At 47.6% G+C, this 13,087-nt stretch overlaps 1 protein-coding gene across 3 annotated transcripts in view; it reads left to right on the top strand.

Annotated features, from left to right (window-relative positions):
* The window catches only part of LOC147701804 (myosin-10-like), a 633,212-nt gene that overhangs the window by 386,255 nt on the left and 233,870 nt on the right, over positions 1-13,087 (top strand). For all 3 annotated transcript variants that reach the window (XM_086930428.1, XM_086930427.1, XM_086930429.1), the window contains exon 10: positions 1,671-1,814. In XM_086930428.1, coding sequence (XP_086786554.1) covers positions 1,671-1,814 — 144 coding nt within the window. The remainder of the gene's footprint in view (positions 1-1,670; positions 1,815-13,087) is intronic.

Here is a 13,087-nt window from a genome sequence, read left to right as displayed (position 1 = left end):
CAGTTCTGGTGTCGCACACTGGAATAAAGGGACAGTACTGGTGTCACACACTTTAGAAGAGGGCCAGTTCTGGTGTCGCACACGGTAGAAGAGGGACAGTGCTAGTGTCACACACTGGAGAAGAGAGACAGTGCTGGTATCACTCTTGAGAAGAGGGACAGTGCTGGTATCGCACACTGGAGAAGAGGGACAGTGCTGGCATCACACACTGTAAAAGAGGGACACTCCTGGTATCACACACTAGAGATGAGGGACAGTTCTGGTGTCACACCTGGAGAAGAGGGACAGTGCTGGTATCACACACTAGAGAAGAGGGACAGTGCTGGTATCACACACTGGAGAAGAGGGACAGTGCTGGTATCACACACTGGAGAAGAGGGGCACTGCTGGTGTCACACATTGGAGAAGAGGGACACTGCTGGTGTCACACATTGGAGAAGAGAGACAGTGCTGGTGTCACACACTGGAGAAGAGGGACAGTTCTGGTGTTGCACACTGGAGTAAAGGGACAGTGCTGCTGTCACACACTGGAGAAGAGGGACAGTTCTGGTGTCGCACACTGGAGTAAAGGGACAGTGCTGGTGACCCACTGGAGAAACGGGACAGTTCTGGTGTCGCACACTGGAGTAAAGGGACAGTGCTAGTGTCCCACACTGGAGAAGAGGGACAGTGCTGGTGTCGCACACTGGAGAAGAGGGACAGTTCTGGTGTCGCACACTGGAGTAAAGGGGCACTGCTGGTGTCATACTGTAGAAGAGGGACAGTGCTGATGTCACACACCGGAGAAGAGGGACAGTGCAGGTGTGTCACACTGGAGAAGAGGGGCACTGCTGGTGTCACACACTGTAGAAGAGGGACAGTGCTGGTGTCAAACACTGGAGAAGAGGGACAGTGCTGGTGTGTCACACTGGAGAAGAGGGACAGTTCTGGTGTCGCACACTGGAGAAGAGGGACAGTGCTGGTATCATGTGGGAGAAAAGGCAACATTCTGGTATTTCTCAAGGAAGAGAAGGACCGTGCCCGTTTTTCACTTGAAAAAGAAGGAAAGTGACGGTTTTCCTCTAGCTGGTATCGCACATGCATAATCCTGTTACACGGGGTGGGGGGCGAGGAGGGGGCTCCACGGACCATTGCCCTTGCATAAGGACACATTGCTCGTATTGCACATGCATAGAGGGTCAGGGTCACAGTGTTGGCATTATACATGGGAAAGAGGTAGAGCTGGTGTTGCACTGTGGGATGCTGCAGTGCGGTCTTGCACATGCGTGTCTGATTGCACACCCATTGGAAAAAGGCAGAAGTGTGTGTTTTCAGGTGGAGACTAGAACAGCATGGGTGGCCCCTCTGTCAGCTTAGCCTCAGTGAGCCTGTGCTCAGCGCTCTTGTGGTGGGAGTGCCGTCTTCATCGACCCTTAACGGTTGAGGTTGCCGGGCACCCCTTCAACAGCGACCCCTAGCAGTCAGTCAGGGTAGAGCCTTGATTGCGGTTCAAAGTGTGTCTGGAGAGCTCCTCCGCACCAGTGGGGGCACTGTGTCCTCACTGGCCTCTAAGCGAGTTGCCACTGGTAGGTCAGTGGCCAGAATGGGCACTCCCGCCAATGATTGCCGTGAAGGCGTGGGGCCGCTGGTGAACCGCGTCACTCACTCCTGCCTGTGTCCCTTCCTTACAGCCGACCTGCTCCTGGAATCCTTCAACCAATACCGCTTCCTGTCCAACGGCGCCCTGCCCATCCCTGGCCAGCAGGACAAGGACATCTTCCAGGAGACGATGGAGTCCATGAAGATTATGGGCTTTGCGCACGAGGAGATGATGTGTGAGTACCCAGGGGGCGTGGGGGGTAAGAGGCGGGCATGTGTATCATAGAATCTGGAGGATGCCGGGCTGGCTCTTGTTGCTAGAAACACGGTAAGGCTGGGGCAAAGTCAGCCATCACTTGTTTGACCCAGGGGTCTACTAGTCCTTCAGAGTCTCCAGCCAGGGCTTTAAGTGGGGCGGGTCCTCCTGGGTCTGAGACATGGAAGTAATACAAGGGACTTAGACACGGGTCCCATCAGGCCCAGTATTCTTGCATTTAACTTTACAAGCAAAAACACTGCTCGATTTGTGAACAGTGACGGCCAAAAACATGAAGGTAATCCGTGTCAGTGATGCCCTCCCTGTTTACATCACACGTTTGACTTCATCTTGCATTACCTAAGAGTATTTGCTACTCCCAAATGTTGCTTTTCTGTAGTTTTTTCATGCAACATATGACTGTTGTGATGTGCATAGTGTAACCTGAGCCGCCCCCAGGTGTCGGAGTGAGCTCAGGGTGTGATGGGTGTTCACCACAGGACACAATGGCGAATACTGGAGTTGAGGCTGGAGGCAGTGCGCATCAGTGAGCCGAAAAATGTTACTAACTGTAAGTGTGGGACAGTGTATGAGGAGAGGACACAGTTTTGGAAACATGAGTAGAGGCGATAGAAAAGTGAATGCAGTGGGTACAGCCAGGAAGTGGGTGGGTTGTGTGCTTGGGTTGGTGAAGTGAATGAGCTTGTGCATGTTAATGGGGCTTTGTTGTTGTTTCACCCCTTCTAAGAGCCCCTGCAGCTCGACTTTGCCGATTGCCTAAAGATTCAGTCCCCCCCACCCCCCCGAAATATTTGCAGAAGAGAGCAATGAAGATGGAAAGCTAGTTGCACGCTGCTATAGAGGTCCGCGCAGAAGAGAGCAATGAAGATGGAAAGCTAGTTGAACTCTGCTATAGAGGTCCGCGCAGAAGAGAGCAATGAAGATGGAAAGCTAGTTGCACTCTGCTATGGAGGTCCGCGCAGAAGAGAGCAATGAAGATGGAAAGCTAGTTGCACTCTGCTATAGAGGTCCGCGCAGAAGAGAGCAATGAATCTGCCGACCAGATCTTGTCATCGGACTGGTGGCTTGACGCTCTTGGTGCCTGCCCTGCCCCTAAACCATACGTCAGGAACCTGGGAGTAATCCTAGATAACAAGCTTACCATGTCTGAACATATAAAAAAAACAGTGGGAAGTAGCTATGGCCAGATGGGTAGCCTGAGGAAGATCTTTAAATGGATCCCACTCTCAGCACGCATGCCCCTAGTCCAGGGACTGGTTGTAAACAGGATGGACTATGGGAACGCCCTGTTCTCGGCCATCAACCAATCGCTACTTAACCGACTACAGGTACTTCAAAATACAGCTGCGAGGCTGGTATTAGATCTACCTTCCCGCACCCCGTCAGCAGCATGTCTCAGAACACTGCACTGGCTCCCCTTAAAAAAACGTATAAACTTCAAGCTCTGCTGCCTAGTCCATAAGGCAGTAAATGGACATGGACCTGCTTATCTGGAACGGAAACTCAAGGCTCATATCCCTAACAGGACCCTACGTTCCTCCAGTAAAGCCTTTCTCTCCGTTCCCAGAGTTCGAACTGTCAGAAACGGGGACAGAGCTTTCAGCAAAACTGCCCCAGAAGCATGGAATTCTCTCCCTATCTCACTGAGAGAAGAGCCAGATCATGCCAAATTCCGAAAACTACTAAAAACCTGCCTTTTTAATCCCTAGCTAACTGAACCCTTGACCCTGAATCTGTTGAATTTTAAGGATCCTTGTCTGCTCCCAGCGCTCTGAGACCTTCGGGTGATTTACGCGCTATACAAGTGTAATAAAATGAAATGAAATGAAATGAATGAAGATGGAAAGCTAGTTGCACTCTGCTATAGAGGTCCGCGCAGAAGAGAGCAATGAAGATGGAAAGCTAGTTGCACTCTGCTATAGAGGTCCGCGCAGAAGAGAGCAATGAAGATGGAAAGCTAGTTGCACTCTGCTATAGAGGTCCGCGCAGAAGAGAGCAATGAAGATGGAAAGCTAATTGCACTCTGCTATAGAGGTCCGCGTAGAAGAGAGCAATGAAGATGTAAAGCTAGTTGCACTCTTCTATAGAGGTCCGCGTAGAAGAGAGCAATGAAGATGGAAAGCTAGTTGCACTCTGCTATAGAGGTCGGCGTAGAAGAGAGTAATGAAGATGGAAAGCTAGTTGCACTCTGCTATAGAGGTCGGCGTAGAAGAGAGCAATGAAGATTGAAAGCTAGTTGCACTCTGCTATAGAGGTCGGCGTAGAAGAGAGCAATGAAGATGGAAAGCGCACTCTCTGCTATAGAGGTCCGCGTAGAAGAGAGCAATGAAGATGGAAAGCTAGTTGCACTCTGCTATAGAGGTCGGCGTAGAAGAGAGCAATGAAGATGGAAAGCTAGTTGCACGCTGCTATAGAGGTCCTCGCAGAAGAGAGCAATGAAGATGGAAAGCTAGTTGCACTCTGCTATAGAGGCCCGCTCAGAAGAGAGCAATGAAGATGGAAAGCTAGTTGCACTCTGCTATAGAGGTCCGCGTAGAAGAGAGCAATGAAGATGGAAAGCTAGTTGCACTCTGCTATAGAGGTTGGCGTAGAAGAGAGCAATGAAGATGGAAAGCTAGTTGCACTCTGCTATAGAGGTCCGCGTAGAAGAGAGCAATGAAGATGGAAAGCTAGTTGCACTCTGCTATAGAGGTCCGCGCAGAAGATAGCAATGAAGATGGAAAGCTAGTTGCACTCTGCTATAGAGGTCCGTGCAGAAGAGAGCAATGAAGATGGAAAGCTAGTTGCACGCTGCTATAGAGGTCCTCGCAGAAGAGAGCAATGAAGATGGAAAGCTAGTTGCACGCTGCTATAGAGGTCCTCGCAGAAGAGCGCAATGAAGATGGAAAGTTAGTTGCACTCTGCTATAGAGGTCCGCTCAGAAGAGAGCAATGAAGATGGAAAGCTAGTTGCACTCTGCTATAGAGGTCCGCGTAGAAGAGAGCAATGAAGATGGAAAGCTAGTTGCACTCTGCTATAGAGGTCGGCGTAGAAGAGAGCAATGAAGATGGAAAGCTAGTTGCACTCTGCTATAGAGGTCCGCGTAGAAGAGAGCAATGAAGATGGAAAGCTAGTTGCACTCTGCTATAGAGGTCCGCGCAGAAGAGAGCAATGAAGATAGAAAGCTAGTTGCACTCTGCTATAGAGGTCCGCTCAGAAGAGAGCAATGAAGATGGAAAGCTAGTTGCACTCTGCTATAGAGGTCCGCGTAGAAGAGAGCAATGAAGATGGAAAGCTAGTTGCACTCTGCTATAGAGGTCCGCGTAGAAGAGAGCAATGAAGATGGAAAGCTAGTTGCACTCTGCTATAGAGGTCCGTGCAGAAGAGAGCAATGAAGATGGAAAGCTAGTTGCACGCTGCTATAGAGGTCCTCGCAGAAGAGTGCAATGAAGATGGAAAGCTAGTTGCACGCTGCTATAGAGGTCGGCGCAGAAGAGAGCAATGAAGATGGAAAGCTATGCTATAGAGGTCCGCGCAGAAGAGAGCAATGAAGATGGAAAGCTAGTTGCACTCTGCTATAGAGGTCGGCGTAGAAGAGAGCAATGAAGATGGAAAGCTATGCTATAGAGGTCCGCGCAGAAGAGAGCAATGAAGATGGAAAGCTAGTTGCACTCTGCTATAGAGGTCCGCGCAGAAGAGAGCAATGAAGATGGAAAGCTAGTTGCACTATGCTATAGAGGTCCTCGCAGAAGAGAGCAATGAAGATGGAAAGCTAGTTGCACGCTGCTATAGAGGTCCTCGAAGAAGAGAGCAATGAAGATGGAAAGCTAGTTGCACTCTGATATAGAGGTCCTCGCAGAAGAGAGCAATGAAGATGGAAAACTAGTTGCACGCTGCTATAGAGGTCCTCGCAGAAGAGAGCAATGAAGATGGAAAGCTAGTTGCACGCTGCTATAGAGGTCCTCGCAGAAGAGAGCAATGAAGATGGAAAGCTAGTTGCACTCTGCTATAGAGGTCCTCACAGAATAGTACAACGGTGTCATAGCACTTCCGTGGTGTATACATGCACTATTGCTCAGCGAGTGATGCAAAAGGCACACAATGTTGACATTGTGAGAAACTACATAGAGCGCTGCTTTGCACCCAAATCCAAGTTTTTTTCAAATAGGTGCAAAAAACAAACCTATTATCTCCTGCAAAATCTCATTTGCCATGGACTGACTTACTCCATTAAACCTTTCCTTTCTTTTTCGGAAGTAGGTTGTGTAACCCCCAGTGGAGAATGGAAACTGCACAACTATTCCGCCATGATTTTAAACATTCTGGGATTTGTGCCCACAGTGAATACATGTAACTGCAGCACCAGGTTATCAAACAAAAGTGCAAGGGCTGCAAAGCACAGTTCCTCAAGTTGTTACTAGAGGTCTCTTTCAAGTCAGATTCAATTTCTTGAAATGTCATTCACAAAGCTGAAAGGTGAGGGTGCCTCAAAATAATAGTGTGCATATATACCCTTGCTCCTCTAATGTATTCCGCTCATTGGAAAGCACTTTATTACCAACAGAGGTCCTGACGTAAGAGTAGAATTAGGATATGCACCCCAATACAGAATGGCAACTGGAAACTATTCCGGGATGACTCTTAACATCCCAGAATTTCTACACACATTGCATACATGCAACTGCAACTGTAAAGGCTGGAAAGCTGTTGCAGGTCCTGAAGTTCACACTAGAAGTGCCTTTCAAGTCAAATACAATTGTTGAAAATGTAAGGTACAAAGCAGAAGGGGTGTGGTTTCAACCTAGCAACTTCGCTATTGCCTTGTGCTTGTTTTTCTAATGAGGAAATTAATATAGCAAAGCTAGATGATAGTAATGAGTCAACAGTGCAACACAAAATAAATATTTTGATTGCTGTTGAAATATTTGATGACTCCCTTGAATACATAGGGACTAGCAGTAACTGAGTAGTAGAAGTGTTTAAAATGTTCTAGGGGTGGCCAAGATGGTGGACGGGTAGGACATCTTTATCCTGTCTCTCCGTCCCCATCACCAATCTGGGCACCTATGAGCCCGTAAATTCCTCTGTAGGAATGGAAAAACACACCGCAGGTTTTGGCGATCCCGACCTTGGTGCCGGTAAGCAGGGCGGCCATCTCGGGTAAAAGTGAGACGAACGTCCACAGCAGGCCAAAGTGAATCCCTGAAGCGGAAGTGGAGTGGAGGTGGAGCGGTCCACGGCCTGGAGTCGAGAACAACACCGGAGATGTCCGAGAACCCGGACCTGGTGCCGGTGAATGGAGCAGTTGCCAAGCAGAGCAGAGGTCCCAGAGGGGAGTGATGCGACCACCTGCAGTGGGCTGAGGTGAATGACTGGAGCAGGGGGAGAGAGGCCAGCGGCCTGGAACAATGGAATACACCGCAGGTGCCCTTGAACCCAGACCCGGTGACGGTGAGCAGGGCAGCCGGTGAGCAGAGCAGCTGCCTCGGGTGGGAGGGAGACAGACACCCACCTTGGGTTAGTGAGTGTGGTGAGTGTGCCCAGCAGCGGCTGCACCAAGGCAAGCCTTTCGGGACCAAGTGTTCTGGCCCAGGCACTACTTCCTGGTGCGTCTGGAGGCCGGGAGTTGCATATCGGAGGACCTATCGCAGAGGTCGGCAGTGACTGGGAGTAGATGGCCCTTCACAATATTGCGATTTCTGGACCCCTTAGATGATTGTGCTGCAACGAGGAGGCCGGGACCCATACAGTGTGATTTGTGTTTGTCAGGGTGGAGCTGTGGCTGCGTCCGAGCCCGTACGGACCCTGACCCGGCACCGGAACCCTGATCCTTGCCATCAGATTACGACAGGAGAGAAGTGAGAGCTACGGTGAACCCACCTGCCCCCTTGCGCAGTTTGAACCATCAAGAGGCCACAACGACGCTGGCAGCAACGGACCGCCTACACTGCAAATAGAGCCCGGATATTGAAAACCCTAGAGAGTGGGCCCTTGATTAACTTATCCCAGAGTAAACCAGCATTGGCCGCGCGTCAGTAAGCAATCATCTGCTTTAAAAAACAAGCTTGCGTGCAGGAGGAGGGGTTGCAGCAGGGGGGAGGAGGGTCCCCTGCACTTAAGGGAGCGGCTGCCATTTGGTGGCGCGCGCTCCCGAAATTAGATCGCCTCACGTGCACGCGTTGCCATTGATGGCAATGCAACGCGTACACGTTTTTTTGACCCACAAAGCAAGTCGATTACATGAGGTTCCCTCCTATGCAATGCATGAACATTCCGTAGGCGAGACCTAAAAACTAAAAAAAAGACTGAAAAACACCATCCCGGAAATAGGTAACACTATTAGGGAGTGCGATATTGAGTGAAACGTGAAATATAAACAGAAACCAAATCGCTGACATGGATGATATAAACGGTTTTTACTTAATTCTTCAAAAATTAAGTGTGTTGTTGCCCTTATGGTTAAGGGCGTGAATACAGGGCCCTAGAGGGACCCGTTCTTTATTACTACCTGGTCTGAGACCCAGCCCACTTAAGACCCTTGAGTTACATATATAAATACTGTGCACAAGAGAGAGGTGAGATAAGAGCATTTAATGACAGGTGCATTTAATTAGCTCCAGGGTGTCCATTGAGTAGATATATCACAAGAGGATCGCAAATGCTTCGGAGGTGTGATTGCAGCTCCGGAAGGGATGGGCTAGAGCAGTGTAGTCAGTGGTCGAAGTGGGAGGGAACGGGAGCTGCGGCCCAAGTGGAGTCTGCACAAAGCAGTTTCCCCGAGATCAGAAGGTGTCACTTATGTAGATTTCAGGGGCCTCCCACATTCCCTTTTGCCCAGGGCCCCGAAAATCCTAGAACCAGCCCTGCCTGGAGGTACTGCAATACCTGGTTGATGGGTGGATTGGAAAACGAAATGTGTACGGCGTCTTTGTGTTCACAAATGTGGTCTTTTGAAACCATACTGCTTACGTTTTGTAAGCATATAAGCAGTGGACATTGAAATGTGTCCTTTCTGGGCCCTGTAGTTATGTCCTTAACTTTTCAGGCAAAAATACTAGTTGATTTCTGAATAATGACTGTAAAAGCTTTAAGTTCACCATGTTCCTGCTTACATTTTACATGCTTTATTAAATCTTTCAATCCTTAAGAGCGTTTGCTTTTTCCAGGATGTTGTTACCTTTTCTTTTAGGCAGCATATTGCTCTTGCCTAGTGTGTAATTTGAATTGAGTCGCATCCAGTTATTTATAGCAGGTCACATTTGATTGTAGCTGAAGGCAGTACGAGTTTATCTCAGTGGGGCAGTATGCTGATCAGTAAGGGAGCAGTTGTAGCACTGGGGGCAGAGCTGCTAAATTTAGAACTGGGGAACCAGGTTCAGCCTTCATGAACAGTCCCCCAGACCACTCTCCTGAGGGAGCACATTTCCATGCCAGACCTTAGAAGACACCAGAAAAGCCCTGGTGTGTTAGCACCAGCAGGTGGACCCTAGCAGTGGCAAGTGTGGGTTCACCTTGAAGGCTTGCCCACCACAATCCATACTGAAGTTCACCTCCAGTCTTGCGGGCAGGCCTACGAAGTAGCAGAACCTAGAGCAACAGTGACTCTGTCACTGAGGTCACAGGACCCCTGGGAAGAGCTGGCTCTAGGGCGGTGCGACTGGTGTGACCGCAACGGGCACTGACTTTGAGTGGGGGCGTCGTATATTATGGTTTTAAAAGCACTTGCTGCCTCCTTCCTGGTCGCCAGCTATTTTCGGCAATAATAAAAATGTCATGATAACTCGGATGAATAAACTTCTTCCTAGAGCGAGATCGGAGATTAGTATAGTGGAAGTTTTGACTCATGGAAAGATAGCGCAGAGGGTTAATGTGCCTGCTGCAAAGAAAATGTACCAGGCCCATCACAAAGTGCACATATTGTAAATAGGTCAGTGGGTTACTGCTTTTGTCAGTGAGATCCTTTTGCTACTTACAGTTTAAAAGTTAAAATCCTAACAAAGAACAGTGAGCTATTAACTTTCATCTAAGAGCTGCATACAAACTGCAAGGTATAAACTAGAGCGTTATGGTTTTTTCCCTAAGCCTTTGATTATCCTAATGTTGCAAAAAGTGTTATTTTTGATACAAATCAATAATGATTTTTAAAGAGAACCCCCAATCATGGTATTAAGTTTTAAATTCTGATTTTGTGTTTCTCCAGGCCAATCACTATTAAACTATATTGTCTACTAGTATGGTTATCATGTGACACCTACACCTTGTAGTCCTTTGTCTTATGTAACATTTCCTATACAGTCATTTACACACGTAAAATTGATTGTCTGTATGTATATTGCTGACGACAGAAACTCCATGGCTCGGAAACAAATTGCTCGTGCTTCCACTTTTAAGCATTTTTGGGACATTCTGTGATTAAAATAAATTCCCAAAGTGGAATATGTTTCTAATGTCAATAGCTCATATTAATCGTTAAATAATCATGTGTTTCCATTGGTTGAATTACATAACATAATAAGCTGTAACTGGTCAGTGAAATGCCACACAAATACTAAAGATTGGGATGTTTTGCGCACCCTGGTCACACCTCTAACTCCGCCCACTGATCAAATCCTCAGGTTATTCCCGTCCTCTGATTCTCCGCCCACAGTTCCCCCTACTTTTTTTCCCCACTTCGACCACTGAGTGTAGTGTAGGTGTAGTACACATGCGTTTTTGGATGGGTGTCGCGTGCATAAACCTCGTCATACCCTCGAGCGAGCGGCAGTTTCCAGTGGGCCGTAGAGGACACAGAGAGTACATCAGTGTAGAAGTAAACACAGAGGCGGGGTCTAGGCAGAGCCTGCGTTATTGCAGCAGGGCTGGAATGCACAGGCGATGGGTCTGACCTGGCGGTCATTATCTGTCTGCAGTATCTTTACAATGCATGAGTACATCATCGCTGCCATAGCAATTTTCTACGTGTTCTTGCTGCTTTTGGTAGTTATCATGTGACGACGCTGCCATCTAGTGGCTGCTACTGGAATTACTTCCATTTTAGTCGGTCCTTTTCAAAGGGTTGTCAGTTTTCATTCGTAAATGAGACTTTTAGCTTAAAGTTTGATGCAAAGGGGGTGTCAGATTCATGGGACCAGTGCAAGGAGATTTTCTGGGCTAGGCAAACTAATGGTTTCCTGCCCCTTTCTTTCTTACATTGTAAGAACATTTCGACGACCGAGTCTGCTGAATATGCAGTGGTGTGTTCGTTTTCTGGCCTGAGCCACACAGGAATCCTAATTCCAGAAAGAAAACACATACTCTTACTCTGTATAAGGCATTGGCGTAACTAGACCCGAACTTCAGGAAGGACGACTAACACTACCAGCCAGGGCTGGCCCTAAGATTGGTCGCGCACAATGCAACAGTCTTTTTTTGCGCCCCTCCCCATTTCCTCCTTCTCCATAAATTCCCTACTACCACTCACCAACAATGCACCTCATCTCTATAGCACCTTTCTGACAAACATTGATTTTTTTTTTATAGCATTACTCATAGTTTACTCACACTCAGTCTGTGATCTGCATAGTACACGCAGGGCCGGACTGGGAATGTAAATGCCCTGGCAATTAAACAGTAGCGCTGGTGACATTTGAAAGTGGTGCGTCACAAATTGATTTGCATACTTCACCGTAGCGAGCGCAGCGAGCGAGCCCGAACCCCATAAGGGGGAAAAAGCGAAGAAAAATCGTGCATTTTCAAGCAAATTTGAGAAAGCAGGAAGGTTAATAAAGCAATTGTGAAAGTGCAGTTATTACATTAATAGATGGCATAACATAGGTAGCTGCTTATTCAGTATAACCACAGAGCTTCATACATTCCGTGCTATTACGCTCAGGTGCTGAATTCAGACTATAAGACTTTCATGAAAATCTCAGCTCTAAGAGTAGAAGAAGTTGCACAGCAGTTGGGAAACAGCCTTCACAAAGCACTGGGAACAACGCCTTACCTTTACCATGTTTCCATTAGAACGCATCTGACTTTATCACGCATGACTTTCCACACAGATTATAGTGTTTAGGTGAAAAAAAATGTACTTAATATGCCATTTGATCATTAAAATCTGTTTAGTCCCCAAATAGGAACAAACACTAGAAAACTTTTAAAAACAGAGATAACAATGCATTTCTGAGTACCTCAATCGGTATTTTTTTATTCAACAAACAAGTAGCAGCATTCACTTTTTGTAAATGAAATCTGCACGTCTCTCTTTCAGTGTAGCGAACTTGTTAATTACTTTCATGTTGAAGTCGGTATTTTTTGGTCTAGCTTGCTCTCTACAGAGTGGACACAAAGATCACGCTGAAAGTTATGGGCACACCGAGTCCACCTCGAAAATAAATACCAGCTTGAAATACCATGTTGTCAACTTTTAACAGTGTGGCTCACGCTCGCACCATGCACAGCTTGAGGCAATTAAATAAAGGCATGTCAGTCTCAATGATTTAGATTATCAGCTTTCACAAAGTGCTAACACAAATGCCGTCCTGAACAATTTGTTGTCATTCATTCCAAATGTATTCCAACAATGTGATACATACGGGAGCTGCTGCGCAGCACTTTAATGCATGAAGTTTGCACAGTATGATAAGCATTTTACTGCCTGAGCAATGCTTTACTTGGAAATGAAGGCATTGGCAGCTATTTTAGCCTACCTCGAACTTCTATGTGCAAACATCTCAACCATACCATTAACAACCTTCAGTGCCCAGTGCCAGGCTCCCCACAGACTGGGGTGCACTCCAACCAGGCTGTGGTCTATACGGCTCCTGGCTAAAGCTTCAGAAACATGAAACAAACATTCTAGGCCTCTGGCTGCACAAGGCCCAGCGTCGTCGTTCTAGAAGACTGAGACTCAACAATCACTCAAACACGACAACTTACACAAGTCCTAACACGGGAATCTGGCATCAGCGCCTAAAACACAACTTTTCTATCTCCAAGTCTATCTCTGTTGCTCACTACTCGCCTTTTCAATGCCTAGCTCCTAGACGCAGCGAGTCCCACTCCAGGGTCCGCTATGCACAGTGTGGCTGACTGACTCACTGACTTCCATTACCTGCTGATCCCATTAATCCCGGCCAAAGGTTGTTCCCTGACGGTAGTTATAAGATTGGAGGTGCCATTCCAATTGTCGCCATGTGGGAGTCAAATAAAGCCTTATGATGAACACCGTGCCCCCCGCAGAGGTCACGCGTTTAAAAAGGTCCCGGAGCATGT

This window comes from Lissotriton vulgaris, chromosome 7, assembly GCF_964263255.1.
Source record: "Lissotriton vulgaris chromosome 7, aLisVul1.2, whole genome shotgun sequence".
NCBI classification, from domain to species: domain Eukaryota; kingdom Metazoa; phylum Chordata; class Amphibia; order Caudata; family Salamandridae; genus Lissotriton; species Lissotriton vulgaris.
Note: the sequence above shows the minus strand (reverse complement) of the source record. Positions and strands in the feature narration are given on the sequence as shown.